The sequence below is a fragment of the Pelophylax lessonae genome, assembly GCF_965119305.1.
Source record: "Pelophylax lessonae genome assembly, chromosome: 1".
Classification (NCBI taxonomy): Eukaryota; Metazoa; Chordata; class Amphibia; order Anura; family Ranidae; genus Pelophylax; species Pelophylax lessonae.
Window position 1 is genome coordinate 274,731,282 of NC_138768.1, and position 16,451 is coordinate 274,747,732.

Below are 16,451 nucleotides of genomic sequence, written 5' to 3' on the forward strand. Positions count from 1 at the left end.
GTGATATAAAGACACAAACCGTCCCCATATCAGAGGGGCGGGTGCTGCATCTGTCAATGGACTTACTTAGCCAACTGGGTAACATAAAGCTCAATCAGGAACAGAAGCTCACCCATGAAAGATAAAAAAAACCCAAACAGCAGCCTGCAAAACCTTGAGGATAAAAGGATGCATCAGAAGATGTCAACAAATCTACCTTGTAGAAGTTTGTAAATGTGTGTACATATGACCAACTCGTCGCCTTGCAAACTTGCTCTACTGAGGCCTGATGGCAAAAAGCCCAAGAGGCACTCAGCGCTTTAGTAGAATGCGCCTTCATAGGGAAAGGAGGAACCTGACTCTTAAATCAATAAGCCTGAACAACCGTTTGCCTAATCTATCTGGATATAGTCGCAGCAGACGCAGCCAAACATTTACGAGATCTCTCAGTAAGGACAAAAAGAATTAAAAAAAACTGAGACCGAAGACCCAGCAGGAAACCTAGGTCCTACTCCTTCACTAGGCAGAAACAAACTGGTATGCTGGAGCAGGGTGTGTGGGGTTATGCCTATAGGGACAGCCCCCGTAGGCGTGGTAAACAGTTTTTTCCCTGCCTAGTACTACTTCTGTAGGGGGCAGCATAACCCAATGGTCTAAGAAGCATAAGAGCTGCATCTGTCAATGGACGATAGAGTAAATGCGTTTTCATTTCCTTTCCACATTTTCCAAAAACTTGTGGAAAAAAAATGACATGTTCAAAAGACGCATTATGCCTACTAGATTATGTGTTGGGGTGTTTGCTTTCCAAAATGGGGTCATTTTGTGGGTGTTTCTATTGTCCTGGTGCTCCAGGGCCTTCAAAAGTGTGATAGGTTGTCAGGAAATTATATGTGTAATTCTTTCTCCTAGAACGCCTGACGGTGCTACTTGGATATTGGGCCTCTGTATGTGGTTAGGCTGCGGAAAAGTCCCACACATGTGGTATCGTCATACTCAGGAGTAGCAGAATGTATTTTGGGCTGTAGTTGCAAGTATGCCTATACAGTGTGTGAGAAATACCTTGGTAATATGACCATTTTGTGAAAAAAGAAAAAAAAAATCTTCATTTTGCAAAGATTCGTGGAAAAAAATTACAACTTCAAAAAACTCACCATTCCTCTTTCTAAATACCTTGAAATGTCTGCTTACCAAAAAGGGGTCATTTGGGGGGTATTTTATACTGTCCTAGCTTGTTAGGGTCTCAAGAAATGAGATAGGCCGTCAGTACATCGGGTGTGATCAATTTTCATTGATTGGCACTATAGCTTGTAGACTCTATAACCTTCACAAAGATCAAATAATATATATTTATTTGGGTTATTTTTACTAAAGACATGTAGCAGTATAAATTTTGGCCAAAATTTATGAAGAAAAATTACTAAATTTGCTAAATTTTAAAACCAAAACAAAGGAAAAATGCATTTTTTTTACAACATTTTTGGTCTTTTTTCATTTATAGCGCAAAAAAGAAAAAAACAAATTAAGGTTAAATATCACCAAAAGACAGCTCTGTTTGTGTGAAGAAAAGGACGAAAATTTCATATGGGTACAGTGCTGCGTGACTGAGTAGTTGTCATTCAAAATGTGAGAGCACTGAAAGCTGAAAACTGGTCTAGTTAGGAAGGGGGTTTAAGTGCCCAGTGGGTAAGTGCTTAAATTAAAATTCAAAAGGCACACAGTGGGGAGGAAAAAAAATAAAAATTACAGAGCAACACACTTTTCCACCAGGGACCAGACGCAGATGCAGAAGCAGATGGGACAGAAACAGCTAGTGCTGGAGCTTATTAATGTTAAATTTTGAATAGTGTTTAAAGCTTAATAACCACAGATTTGAAAACATTTAAAGACTTAAATTTTGTAATGTGACAAAAGGGAGGTACCCCACACAGTGACCAACATACTTTCCAAGCATTTAGAACTCTTTTCAGAAGCCAGCGTTGGTAGTGGTCCTGGGCACAAAGTTGTCTCTGTTGCTTTTGAAGTCTGTAAGACACAAACTGAAGGCAAACATGTGTTTTCATCCTAGTCAAGCATGTGTAAAAAAAAGTTATTAAATTCAGAATCACATTTTACATCAAAGGGACACAGAAAACTGCCATTGTTGGAATCTAGTTTCTTGCTTGATTTCCACAATAAATACAGGGAAAGGGTGAATGACTCACTATAAAATATACAGTGCTTTACATAAGTGTTCACAGCAGATGGGTTTAGTTCTGCTTTAATGCGAATTTCAGCCTTACCTTCAGTTTTACAAAATTGTGGTACTTAATGGCTTACTGATTTTACTGCACACTGAACTTCTCATAGTGTTCACTAGAAGCTGCAGCAAGCCAGATAGAGCCCGCCTTTTTTAGTGGCTGTACGATTTCTATAATTCTCTAGCTGTTTCCTCCTCAACATTACTGTCCCTGGCACGCCTTTTCTATTAATTGGATTTCAGTGGAGGCTCAGCATCACAAGTGCCATTACCTAGGGCAGTATGTATGCAGACGCAATATGCCTATAAATACCCCCTCTCCGGACTGATATCCACCCATGAAGGCATTTTGATATTTGCATAATTCCACCAGTACCAACAGCACACTACTTGCAGCAGAACAGAGGGCTTTTGAGAAGAATACAGAGGTATGTACAGCACCATATCGGTCCCTTCCACCATGAACTGCCTCCACTGCATTGAGAAGCTCAGAGACCCAGTGATATCATCACTGGGTCCAAAAAAAAAAAGTATGTAATAAAAATGAAAGGGTTTTAGGAGAAAATGTTCGTAGTAGGTTGATGTTGGGGTAAGAGGGAGGTACTAGGAAAGTCAAGATATAAGCAGATTAAACTCCAACTATAACCCTAAATTGATGAAACTCAATCATACCTCACCTTAGGTGCACAGTACTAGAAAGCTGTTGTAATTGGTTGCCATTGCTGGACAGAACCAGACATTGGGTGACTTACAACATTAAAGCTGGGTAAATTATTTGAGAGAGATGGTAGTGATTGTTTTTGTGTAGGTGAGATCAGTGCATGGTTCGTGAGAAGGGAGCCTGCAGGTACTCCCACCCAAAGTGCTCTGAAGAGAAGAGAGAGAAATAGGCAAGCAGTCATTTTCAATGAGACCAAAAGTTTATTATTTCAATGGTGTGAACAATCAATTATAAAAAGCTTTTGTTGAAGCCAAAACCACAAATAGAAAAATCAGCACAAGGTCATAACCTTACAGTAAATATGATTTGTCAGTTGTGTTGATTGTACTTCAAGTAGTAATCTCCTGCACCCCAACCTCTACCGCTATAGCCTTCCCACCCCACCATTCACAAAAGCCATACTACAGCTAGTATGATTGACACAGGATCTATGAATGGGGAAAGGGTGGATGATTGATAGCTTCATTCCCTCCATTCAGAGATTTTAGGTCATTCATAGCTGATGTCAAACATGCTCTTCACACTCCATGCAGATGTGGTTTTGGCTGTGCACACATCCTGTCCCCCTATGACTGCAGCTCACCAGATCCTTAGACCTAATTTTTCGTGGGTATAGTAGCGCTTTTGTTTTTTTGTGGGGTCTGGAAGGTGGGCAGTGGTGAAACCAATTTATACGTCATCTAGCTCCAATTTCCCTCAGACAGCAAAGTAAACCAAAAAAGGCAAAATCATAGTGAAACCCGCTTTTATTGAAAATATGTCCACAGAAACAAAAAGATATCCACTCACATTTGCCTGTGCCAGCAAGATCCAGCAGTGTGTTACTCTGTCACCGTCCACCCCACCAACAAGAATACCATTTACATATGTGTGCACCACTTAGGTATGTGTTCGCTTCTGCGTGTGAGCAGAGATGGATGGTGGCCCTTTCATTTTTTTTTTTTTAAATCATGTAGTTATTTTACTGTTTATTTTTACATGGTCTCTAATTTATTTATTTTTTAATCACTTATTTTTATTACAATGTAAACAACCCTTGTAATAGAAATAAGGATGACAGGTCCTCTTAATGGAGAGCTCTGGAGTCAAAAAGACCCCAAATCTCTTAACCATTAAAAGCAAAAGATCAAAAAAAAAAAAAAGGGTTAACTCTTAGATCACATATGCACCCTTGTATCGTTTCTCAGGCAAACCAGTGAAAACAGTAAGCCAGAGAAACACTGGCGAGTGGTGAAAGGGGACGTCTCATGATGCTCATGAGCCGTTCAGACCGATTTCATAAGAAAGCTGGCCGCCAGCCTGCTCAGAAAAAAACAGTACTGGGGTTATGGCTGATATCTTCAGCCATAATTCCGGTAAACCACTTTCAAACCGCAATGTAGATATACGTATTGCAGTCAGCAAGTGGTTAAAGATATTTGTTTATTTGTGTCAAGTGAATGGGAACATGTAATAAATATAAAGTAGATGTTATCCCAATTTCCCCACAAAAGCGGAAATACATAGTGCTGTCACTCAAACCAAATAAGCTGGCTAAAGACTGATACATAATATCAGTTTTTTTTGTTCAACCCAGAACAGAACAGAAAAAAACTGAAGAGCTCGGGAAGAGATCCTGTATTAACAATCTGATGTGAGAAAAGCAATCTCCCCTGCTGAGTAATTATGCTCCCCATGCTCCCCAGAACACACCGATCAGCGCTTTCAGCCACTGGTTGACAACGCTGACCGGCAGACCTTTTACGATCATGCCCCTTCGACAGAAGCCAGTTGGACCAGCTGTTGTACACACGATATTCGGGCCTGGTGTACGGCCCTTTAGTAAGCTTCATACCAACTTGATGCTTGTTAAAAGCCTGTTAAAGTGACAGCACTCCCAATAAAATCTGTAATGAACACATCAAATCTGGAACTGAAAAGCTACATGAAAGATGCTTGAGGTTTGCTGAAAGCTTTGCAAAAGGTTCTGTAAAAGCTTGCTATACACCATGATCTTGCATATATTGAAGCCTGTTTGCACAAGGCCTTACAATTGACAAAATGTAACCACTTAAGGACCGAAAGGTATTACCCCCTTATTGACCAGGCCATTCTTCGCGATACGGCACTGCGTTATTTTACCTGACAGGTGTGACGCTGTAACCAAATAAAATTGATGTCCTTTTTTCCCCACAAACAGAGCTTTCTTTTGGTTTGTATTTGATCACCTCTGCAAATTTTATGTTTTAAAACAAATTTTATGCAAGTGCGCATGCGCGTGGAGCCGACGTCGGACATGTTCTGACCGCGCTCCGCTCATCCCGCCGGTTCCGCAGCAAAAAACAGCGGCCAGAGGCAGCGGCAGGACCCCGGCACTATCTCATCTTGCAGCGGAGGCGATGCTGCATCGGAAGACATTCGGGACAACCAAAAAGAAGGGACAATCCTCGCACCAGCCTTCTTCTTCAACGCGCCCGTCCCCTCCTAAGGCACAGCCACCAGGACCCAAGATGGCGGCGACCCGCAGTGCCTCTGCACGGAGCGGCGCTCACCCACCGTCTTCCCGCCCAGGGACCCAGGCTTCCCCGGCAGCCGATTTGGAGGAGGTAAGGGACCCCTTCTCCTCCCAATCGCAGGGGGCCACCTCGCAGCACTCCCAGGTTTCACTACAGTCCCAGGCTGCAGCGCCACGCTTCTCCCCATATCAGGCCTCCTATGAGGGGGCAGTTTCACCAGCCTCATCTCTGGATAGGCAGATGGCGGACATTGCGAGTTGGCCTTGAGTCAGGGGGGCTCATCTTCCTCCTCAGCCCCTCCACCGCCCCAGGAACACTACTCTGGAGACTCAGTGCTGATAGCCAGATTTTCAGCTCTCCTGCAGCAGGAACTTTCCAAGGCCTGTGCCACTATCACAGCTGACCTCAAAGGTGATTTACAGGACATTGGAAATAGGCTGGATACTATAGAATCTAAGCTGGATGGCACTGTGAAACGGGTCAATCAGAACCACCGACTGATTGTCTCCTTACAGGACCGTTTGGATCAAGCCCAAGATAAGATTGAGGACTTGGAAAACAGGTCTAGACGCTATAACTTTAGGATCAGTGGTCTCCCTGAGTCCATCACGGATCTGGAACCGGTTGTGCATACCCTCATGTCTGATCTTATTCTGGACATCACACCTTTACACATGAAGCTGGACCGCTTCCACCGCGCTTTAGCAGCCCCGAGACAAGATGGCCTGCCCAGAGATGTCATTGTTAAGCCGCACTTCTATAGGGTTAAAGAGCAGGTAATGGCGGCGGCCCGCTTTAAATCGGATCTCATGCTGTTGGGCCATCCCAGCCAAATCTTTGCCGACATTTCCCAAATGACCATACAGAAGAGAAGATCACTGAAACCCTTGTTGTCACATCTCATTAATCGGCAGATTAAGTACAGATGGTCTTATCCCTTTCGCCGTTCTTTCACATACAAAGGGAAGTCGCATTCTTTTTCCACCTTTCAAGATGGTGAACAAGTGCTCTTGGGCCTGGGTCTCATATCCAGGGATGGTCCGCCGACCTCCGCGGAGGTCCCGCTCTTCGTCTCCCACGACGCCAACCAGACCACTGTCCCCAATGTGGTCCCAGCCGAGCCGGAGAGGACATGCCCGTACCCATACTCCACCGTGAAGACCCCTGCGCTTTCATGCTGATTTTGTTATCCCATTGATGCCTATGGCAGACTGTTACATATACCGGGTTTCATCGTTGCCCGTTGTGTAGTTGCCTACACTGTGAACCCCTACTTCATTTAATTTTTGTTCCTTTTAGTTTCCAGATGGGGAGCGAATGACTCTCTTTTAGCGGTGTTCCCCTTTGTCGGACTTTGGCACGGACGGCCACGGCAGCCCTACCATCACCGATCACGTGAGACTGTTTCACAAGTGTTTTTTTTTTCCTTTTTTTTTTATTTTTTTTTCCAGTTTTTTCATTATACATGGTTCTGGCATCCTCTCCCTTTCCCACATAGGGGTTAAATTCCCCTGGGGGACTGGGAAGGCCTCTGTTTTTCCCATCTCCATTGGTCCCCTTGCTGGACGTTTACTGGTATACCTTTTCAGTTTTGGTAGGGACCATGGGGAGGGATTTCTGTGCCCCCTGAGGCTGCAATTAGATTCTGGACTATTTCCTCAAAGATGCTGGGGTCTGTGTTTATGCATATTTGTATTTTGGACGGGGCCTCCGGGGTGGTTTCGCTCCGGGGTGCCCGGCGTGGCTGGGATGCCGTGGAGCGGAGCTGCCGGGATGCGGCTGCTCCACCCTTCACGATGTTGCCCTTTGAGGGCCTCAGATAGGGGTGGCGGCAGCTACCCTTCTGTCGCCCTCCCGCCGAAGACAGTCCTTACAGTTATCCATGTCAATTAACTTTTTCCTCCTTCCATTCTCCCGCCAAGGGGTTGCCCCCTCGGGGGACTGGACGGGCCATTGCCGATTTTGCTTATTTTCATTGCCCCCCTGCTTAATGTGTAATGTTTCAGGTTTTGATCTTTTAGTCCTGCAGGGGATCTTGGAATGGAACTTTTAAATTACATTACTGTGTTGTCCTGATAGTGTTGGGGCATGCATAAGCTTCTGTTTGTATGTATAATCCTGTTTTTTTTCTTAATATACTATGTTCCGGACCTCCGGGGTAGTTTTGCCTCATGGCATCCGGCGTATAGCTGTAATGGCATGGAGTGGAATTGCCGGGATGTTCCCGCGTGCCACTGTTTTGTTGTGGACTTGCTCATGGCGTTATGCGGTGAGCAACCTCGCAAAACTTTTGGGGGAGCTGGACCCCTCAACCAGCCTTGTTTAGGTTCGTTTCAGACCTTGTTGGCAGTGACACTGCCCTCCCCCCCCTCATTGCTGCTGAGGGGGGGAGGGGTGGGGTGGGAGTCTCTTCTCCTAGCCCCTCTCTTCTTCCTCTTCTTTTTTCCCTCCTCCCCTTTTTTGTTCCTTTTCCTATCCTCGTCTTCCCTTGGCGTCCGGGTCCTTCGGTACCTGCTAGAATAGCTAGTTGTCCTCCGGGACAGTGGTCCACGTGGGGGACCTCCCCCGGTCTGCTTCAGCGAGTGCAGCCTGTCGAGCTACAATGACAAGACAAGCCCCAGCCCCATTTAAAATTTTGACACACAATGTGCAAGGCCTCAATGCGCCAGTAAAGCGCACAAAGGCTTTTCAGTATTATTCAAAACAGGGTTTTGATGTTCTCCCGTTACAGGAGACCCATTTTGCCCACTCCTCTTCTCCTAAATATCTTAGCCCTAAGTATCCCACCTGCTATTTCTCCAACAGCACTGATAAAAAGAAGGGAGTTGCTATCTGCTTTGCAAAAAAGGTCTCGTTTACACCCAAGACTGTGATCCGAGATAAGGAGGGTAGATATGTCATGGTGCATGGCAGGATCAATGAACATGAGGTTACCCTCGTTTCCTATTACGCCCCCAACGTGGGCCAACTAGATTTCTTCCGAAATATGCTTCAGGTGATCCTGCCGCATGCAACAGGCCATGTCATCTTCGGAGGAGACAGTAATCTCCCCTTAGATCAGATTTTGGACAAATCGTCCTCCCTCCGCTCATCCCTTAAGCACGTCCCCAAACAGGGGGTGAAGTTGGCACGTTTGTTGCATTCCTTTGACTTAGTTGACGTTTGGCGCAATGACCACCCCACTACTAGAGACTTTACCCACTATTCGCATGCTCACAAAACCTATGCCCATATTGACCATTTGCTTACCCTGTCTCCCCTCCTCCCGTTTATTTTAAAGTCCCAGATTTTAGTGACTCCGTGGTCGGATCACTCACCGGTGGCGATGACAGTATCTGATCTTTGGACGAAGCCGAAGCCTGCTCCCTGGAGACTTAACGCCTCCCTGCTTAACGACCCGTCGATTTTCCGAGAGGTGGAGAACGCTATATCCCAATACTTCCTGGATAATACCGTTGAGGATACTTCCCCGGCGATTAGATGGGCAGCCCATAAGGCTACCATAAGAGGTAAGCTCATTCAGATAGCCTCCAGGAACAAAAGGGAACGTGCTCAGGACATTCATAAGCAGGAGACGGACCTTCGGGACCTACTAAGGGAACAAAAACGTTGCCCGGACATTGATATCCGCCATAAAATTGACTCTGCTAGACTGACGCTTAACCTGAGCTTGACCACGCGCGCGGAGAAGTCCCTCCGGTGGTCGAAAAACCGCTACTACACTCTAGGAGACAAGCCGCATACCCTGCTGGCTCGTAAATTGAACCCCAGACCCTTTACCCCGGCACTCCGGAAAATGAGACTTCGCAATGGCCATAGGACCCAGGACCCCCAACTGATTGTGAATGAATTCTACCATTTCTACGCTAAACTATACTCCTCGCCAACCCCTCTTCAGCGTCCCCAGTTTGACGTTTTCTTTTGCGACCTTCCCCTTCCGCGACTATCGGCTGACCACAGTGACACCATGGACGGGGACTTTACTGAACCTGAAGTATTGATGGCTATTAAGCACATCAATCCCTCTAAGGCCCCGGGCCCTGATGGCTTCTCGGGTCATTATAAAAAATATGGAGACATCCTCGCCCCTCACCTCTGCTCCTACTTTAATGCAATCAGGCGTGGCTCCCCTATCCCTCGCTACGAAAATAATGCCTTCATCAATGTGATTCCCAAGCCTGGGAAGGACCATGGTGACTGCTTGAACTATCGCCCGATTTCCCTTATAAACTTGGACCTGAAAATCATGACCAAAATACTGGCCACACGACTGAATTCCTTCATAGCCCAGTATATTCACCCTGACCAGGTGGGCTTCGTCCCTACTAGACAGGCCTCGGATCAGACCCGTCGGGCTATCGATATTATTTCGGCACTCCAGTCGAACTGGGATGGGGGGGGGGGGGGGGGGAAGGGCATGCTGCTGTCTCTGGATCTCCATAAAGCCTTCGATTCGCTATCCTGGGAATACCTGTGGCTCACACTTGAGCGCTTTGGCTTCGGTCCCTCCTTTATCAGGTTGCTGCGAACTTTGTATAGCGAACTGGTGGCGAAATTGTCGATTAAAGGCTATGCCTCGGAATATTTGGAGATCCGCAGGGGCACGCGTCAGGGCTGCCCCCTGTCTCCTCCCCTATTCATCCTTGCCCTGGAACCCTTGGCAATCAAGCTACGATTGCATGATGGCATTCAGGGCATTCCCTGTGGTGCTATGGTGCATAAATGCGCCCTTTTCGCTGATGACATTCTCATGTACCTATCGACCCCATTGGTCTCCATTCCCAATCTGCTTAAGGTGCTAGGGTCCTTTACGACGATCGCTGGACTGAAGGTAAACCATACCAAATCTCGAGTGCTGAATCTTACTCTTGATGACTCCACGGTGGCTGCTCTTGCGTCTACTTTTCCTTTCAAATGGCAGGTGGGATCCTTACCATATCTGGGCATTCATTTGACTTCATCGATTGCCACTCTTTATGCATGCAATTACCCCCCCCCCTATACAAAACTTTGATGGCGGACCTCTCGAGATGGGCAACTAAACCCCCGTCGTGGTTCGGCAGGTTGCACTCCGTAAAGATGAATATTTTACCACGTTTGCTGTATTTGCTCCGTACTTTGGCGATAGCCGTTAATATGGTAGACCTAAAAACCTTCCAGAATACGCTTGTGAAATATATTTGGGGTGATAAGAGGCCCAGAGTGAATAGACGCACCCTATTTACACTCAAATTGAGGGGGGGTTTGGGGGTCCCTAACCTCCTTACTTACTACCATGCTGCTCAACTCACCCACCTGGTTAGATTCCATTCTAGGGAACCCCGTCCTGTCTGGATGCAGCTTGAGGCCTACCATGTCCCTAATACACCGATTGAACACCTGATGTGGTTACAGCCTAAGGACCGCCCGGCAATTTTGTGTCCTACTTTGTCCCTATCACTAGATATATGGAACAGATTGACGAAACGTCACGGCTTCAGGTCCCCCCATGCCCCTATGGCGCCCCTATTGGGTAATCCTCGGTTTCCTCCGGGCCTCTGTCCCCTAGCATTTGCATGGTGGACCAACAAAGCTCTTCTCCGCCTAGCTGATCTAATAGACAACAGAGGTGTTCTCTCTAGAACTGTACTACAGGACAAGTATTCTCTGCCAGAGAGCGAGATTTTTCGCTATACCCAGATCCTTCACTATGCTTCTTCTCTAAAGAGCCTCTGCGATTTGACTACCTCTACCCCCATGGAGTATCTTTGTAACAACATAGACAAGCAGAAGGGTTATATTTGCACGATATATACCATATTACTCGATGACGACACCAAATTGCCTTATATGACCCGGTGGGAAACGGATCTGGGTGAGGAACTAGATAGGACGGAGTGGAACAAGCTGGCACTCATGAACTGTAAGTCCCTGATAAAAACTTCCCTAATAGAGGCAAATTATAAAGTCTTTCTCAGATGGTATATGGTCCCGGTTCGGCTGGCAGCAGCGGTCCGGGGAGCATCTCCATTATGTTTTAGGGGCTGTGGCCAGGCGGGCACGGTCCTCCATATTTGGTGGACCTGCCCTAAGGTCCGCCGGTTCTGGATACGAGTATACAACTTTATTTACTCGCTCACGAGTGTCAACTTGGTCAAATCCCCTATACAGGCGTTGTTAGGCAAACCGATCGAGCAAACCCCTAAATATACGAAGAGGTTGGTCACCTTTATATTTACGGCGGCCAAGATCGCCATAGCTCATTCATGGCGGTCCCCGGTGATATTCTTTGAGTTGCTTAAAGCTAAGCTGACATGGATTATGGTGAATGAGCGCATGGTGGCCATCCTCCAAGATAAGCTACCCCTCTTTGAAAAGACATGGGATCCCTGGATGAGATATCTGGCGGGATCTAGGTGATTTACAGCTATTCCCTAGAGGGCTCACAATTGGGGGGACAATCGTGATAGCTGTACTCCCCCGTACCCAACCTGGATGCCAATCAATCCTTCCTCCTACCTTTCCCCATCATTTTCTTTTCCACCTTTATCTGTTTCCTTCTCTTTCCTAAGTCGCTTCTTTTGCGACCCTTCTTTACCTATGGGGTTCGGGCACTTGACGGAGTTAACCCCCTGGGGACTTCTTCAGGGTTTTCTTTTCCCGCACACCGCTTCCTGTGGCCCCGCTGTTTCCGATGGTGGGGCGGTGGGTTGGGGTCCGGGTGTTCGCCTCCCCCCTGCCTTGGCACAGTGTGTTCCCTTTATGGGGCGCTGGGTGGGGGGGGGGGGTGACCCTGGGTCTGCCTTGGGCCGCCTCGGTACGGGGCATGGGGGGTTACGGGTTGCATAAGTGGGTTATGTTCTTATTGTGTGTTCCCCGAGGGGCTGCGTCCCCGAATCCCTTACCCATGCTGTAATGTTGCACTTTTTGACAGTCAATTACCTGTTGTTTTCTGTTATATCTTTGACTCGCACTTAAATCCTAATAAAAACCTATTGAAAACTAAAACAAATTTTATGTTTTTAAACATAAAAAGAGCAACAATTCTGAAAAAAAAAATATATATATATATATTTTTTACTTTCTGCTTAAAAACATTCCCAATAAAAAAATTCAATTCAAATCCAATATGTATTCTGCTACATATTTTTGGTAAAAAAAATCCCAATAAGTGTATATTGATTGGTTTGCGCAAGAGTTATCGTGTCTACAAACTAGGGAAAAAATTTCGGTCATTTTTATTTATTTTTTTACTAGTAATGGTGGCGATCAGCAATTTTTAGCGGGACTGCGACATTGCGGTGGACTGATTGGAAACCTTTTGGGGGGACCAGTGACATTACTACAGTAATCAGTGCTAAAAATATGCACTGTTACTGTACTAATGACATGGGAAGGGGTTAACACTAGGGGTGATCAAAGGGTTAAATGTGGTATGCTTTCTGTGTGGGGGATAGGCTCACTGGATGAACGCAGAGACCTGTGTTCCTAAATAGGAGAAACACAGAAACCCTGTGTGTTCATCACTGACAGAACAGCGGTCTGTCGTGTTTACATCGCCAGATCGCCATTATGTCTTCATGGGGAGCGATCGCAGGTGCCCGGACATCGCGGCCACCGGACCCCCACTTGGCTCCCCCTCTGACCATTTGGCGCGTGGGCGCAACCACACTAGCTGCTACACGAATCGACGTACGTTGTTTCGCATAACAGAGCTGACCTGCCACCGTAAAAGTACGGCGGCTGGTCGGCAAGTGGTCAAATACTGCTCTGAGCCCCATACAATATAAAATTTAGCTCTCCTGAATTTGAGAGATAACTAGATCATGCATCAAAGTGTACAAAGCACAATTGTTGGACACAATTTTTGCTATCCCTAATAAACATTATCTCACTGATTTTCTTAACAGCCCTAATATAGTCTTCTTATCCATTATCCCAGTCACCAAAAAAATCTGTAAAGCAATCCACTTTTAGGCAGGCCATATATAGTGCCAAAACAGGTTGCAGGAAATAAATTCGCCAAATTTCCCCATCAACACAGACAGTGCTGAAAGGAGAATCCCTCCTGCTGAGCAATTGTCTGCTCCTGGCAGGATGGGGGAAGCTGTCCACACCGGGAGAAGACAGTGATTATTGCTAGCGGAAATTGCAAGTGAATCCAGCAGGCTGGTTGTACCTAAGTTGGTCGATCGATCAACTTGTTACATTGTCTGCCCACACACATGGTTTGAATCTTGGCTGCTACCTGCTGAACCAGCAGAGATTTGAACTGTCTATGACCAGCCTTAGAGTCTTCTTGATAGCAGTTAGACAGGTTATCTCTAAAGCACATGTGATGCCTACTTTATTGGAATGGTTTGAAGCTTTGAATGACCTTATGTAGATAGAGTAAATGCTAGCTCAAGACAAGAATAAGACAGAACAGTTGTGGGTCCTTTTGGACTGCATGGCTAGGTAATATAGAAACCCACTTTCTATTTTTTCTTTTGTTTGTTTTTTTTAGCTTTTATTCTCCGTCTTATGGATATTCTTCAGAAATGGAAAAGATACATGCAGAACAGGCTTCTTTAATGTATTAAGAATGATTCCTCAATTGTACTTATAAGCTAAAGAAGTTATCCCCTAATGAGACCGAACAGCAGAATTTTGGATTGTTCAAGTGGTGCATTGTTCTCATGTTTTTAGCTTTTTTTCCTCAAAAAATATGATTTGACTAAACATACAAAGCAAAGTACCCAATTATAACAACCAGCAGAAGGATTAAAGTAATGAATCTATAAATTATAATTTTTTTTTTAGTCAGGGAAATATAAAAAATTGGATATAAATAATTATGACTGGCAGCCAGCTGATTGCACTCACCATTTCTACACAGAAATGAACTGCTAATAGTTCGAATAGCTTCTGTCATTTGATCTTTTGCTCTTTATGTCTACTCTCAAAACAGAACACAACTTAAAGAGGAGTTCCAGGCACCTAAAAAAAATAAATATAAGTTAGCAGCTACAAAAAGTGTAGCTGCTGACTTTTAAAAAACAGCCACTCACCTGTCCTATCATCCAGCAGTGAGCTCACATCAGCCGTGTCGCTCTGTCCTCCCATGGCAGCACAGGCATCTTCTTCACTATGGGCACCTGGCTGGGACAGCTTGCGGCTTCACAGCCGGGTGGCCACTGAGCATGCACGAGTCGCGCTGCACACCCTGAATTGTGGATGCAGTCTTCTGGGACCTGTCAGTTTCCCAGAAGACTGCAGGGGGGAGGGAGGAGAACTTCCGTTGGTGAGTGCCACGGCCCTCAGAATGGAAGTGGGAGCAGGTACCTGTAAAAACCGGGTACCTGCTCCCCCCACCCCCCACCGCTCCTCAAAAGTGCCTATTGTGCAAGAGGAGCGGGGGACGAGTCCTTAAAGCGGAACTTCCCCTTTTGGGTGGAGTTCTGCTTTAATATTTAATGTCTTAGAGGAGGTAAATTTTCCTATTACTCTTGATAGGTCAACCAAATGAACTTTTAGTTACAACCAGTCATCAAGTGAGCAGACAATGCTGGCTGGCCCTTTTATTATTAGGCATTTTAGTATTCTATTCTGTTAAATTTTTGTTTGAAAATGAAGACTATATCTAAGCAAGGAAAACAAAGATGTGAAAAAAACAGTGCATGAACTTGCAAACATTTGAAAACATAATTGAATAAAAGCCATTCTATTATGTAGTGAACTGTGCCAATAGGACATTACCAGTAAGAAATGCTCTAAGAATACAATAAAAGGCTCACCAATTTCCAGTGATGCCAGCATATCTTTATACAGTGCTGTCTGTGATGACTCATTGCTGCCTCCTCTTTGGATCTCCTGATTTGGAAACAAGAACACCATTGTGAAAAGAATCCTACATAACAGCTAGTCACTGATCTGTTCCTAATTTCAATAGCTGCATTGTTTTCGTTTCTTCTTATACTCATTCTGCTTGCGTTTTCCCATCTGCCTCAAAATTATATGCACTAAAGATACTATGCCATACACATCAGAGAACGTTCATCAATATGTTATTTCACTCTAGTTTACATGATAATTATAAAATTAAAGACTTTTAAAGATTTTTTTTTAAAGGTTATTTATAGGTTTAACCACTTCAAGGCTAATTTCTGAGATTTGTTGCTTACAAGTTATAAAATCAGCATTTGTTGCTAGAAAATGACTTCGAACCAAACATTATATATATTTTTTTTAGCAGAGACCCTAGAGAATAAAATGGCACTTGTTGCAATATTTTATGTTACACTGTATTTGCACAGCAGTCTTTTAAACGCAATGTTTTTGGAAAAAAAACACTTCAATAAAGAAGAAAAAAAAAAAAACCCACGAAAACATTAAAGTTAGGCTAATTTTTTTGTATAATGTGAAAGATGAGCTTACGCTGAGTAAATAGATACCGAACATGTCACGCTTTAAATTTGTGCATGCTCGCGGAGTAGCGACAAACTAAGTTACTTAAAATTTTCCATAGGCAACGCTTTCAAATTTTTAACGATTACCTGTTTAGCGTTACAGAGGAGGTCTTGTGCTAGAATTTGTGCTCTCGTCCCAACGATCATGGCGATACCTCACATGTAGTTTGAACACTATTTACATTTGCGGGCGTGACTTACGTATGCGTTTGTTTTGGCGTGTGAGCACGGAGAGATAGGGTGTGTTTTTTATTTTTTTTTTTTACACAGTCCCTTTAAAAAAATTTTTTTTCTCTAATCACTTTTATTGCGGTCACAAGCAATCTAAACATCCCTTGTGACAGTAAGGCCTCATGCACACAGGGCATTTTTACAGCTGCTTTTAGGAGCGTCAGAGACTTTATTTTTTGCAGCTTAAAACCCCCCTCCATGTTATTCTATGGCCTCATGCACACATAGGCTTTTAGGAGCTGTAAGTGGCATAGGCGTTTTCAAGCTTTAAAAAAAACAAACAAAAAAAAAACAAAAAAAAAAAACCCAGGGCCAGCGTGTTCTGGAGCATCAGCCTTAGGCTGTAAAAACGCCTGACGCGG

The 16,451-nt window shown here is 44.8% G+C and overlaps 1 protein-coding gene across 1 annotated transcript in view; it reads right to left on the minus strand.

Annotated features, from left to right (window-relative positions):
* SFI1 (SFI1 centrin binding protein) overlaps positions 1 to 16,451 on the minus strand; it is a gene marked incomplete at its 5' end in the record, with an annotated part of 115,083 nt that overhangs the window by 35,688 nt on the left and 62,944 nt on the right. Inside the window, 2 exons of the mRNA XM_082243328.1 lie at positions 1,920 to 2,015; positions 15,187 to 15,262. Coding sequence (XP_082099454.1) covers positions 1,920 to 2,015; positions 15,187 to 15,262 — 172 coding nt within the window. The remainder of the gene's footprint in view (positions 1 to 1,919; positions 2,016 to 15,186; positions 15,263 to 16,451) is intronic.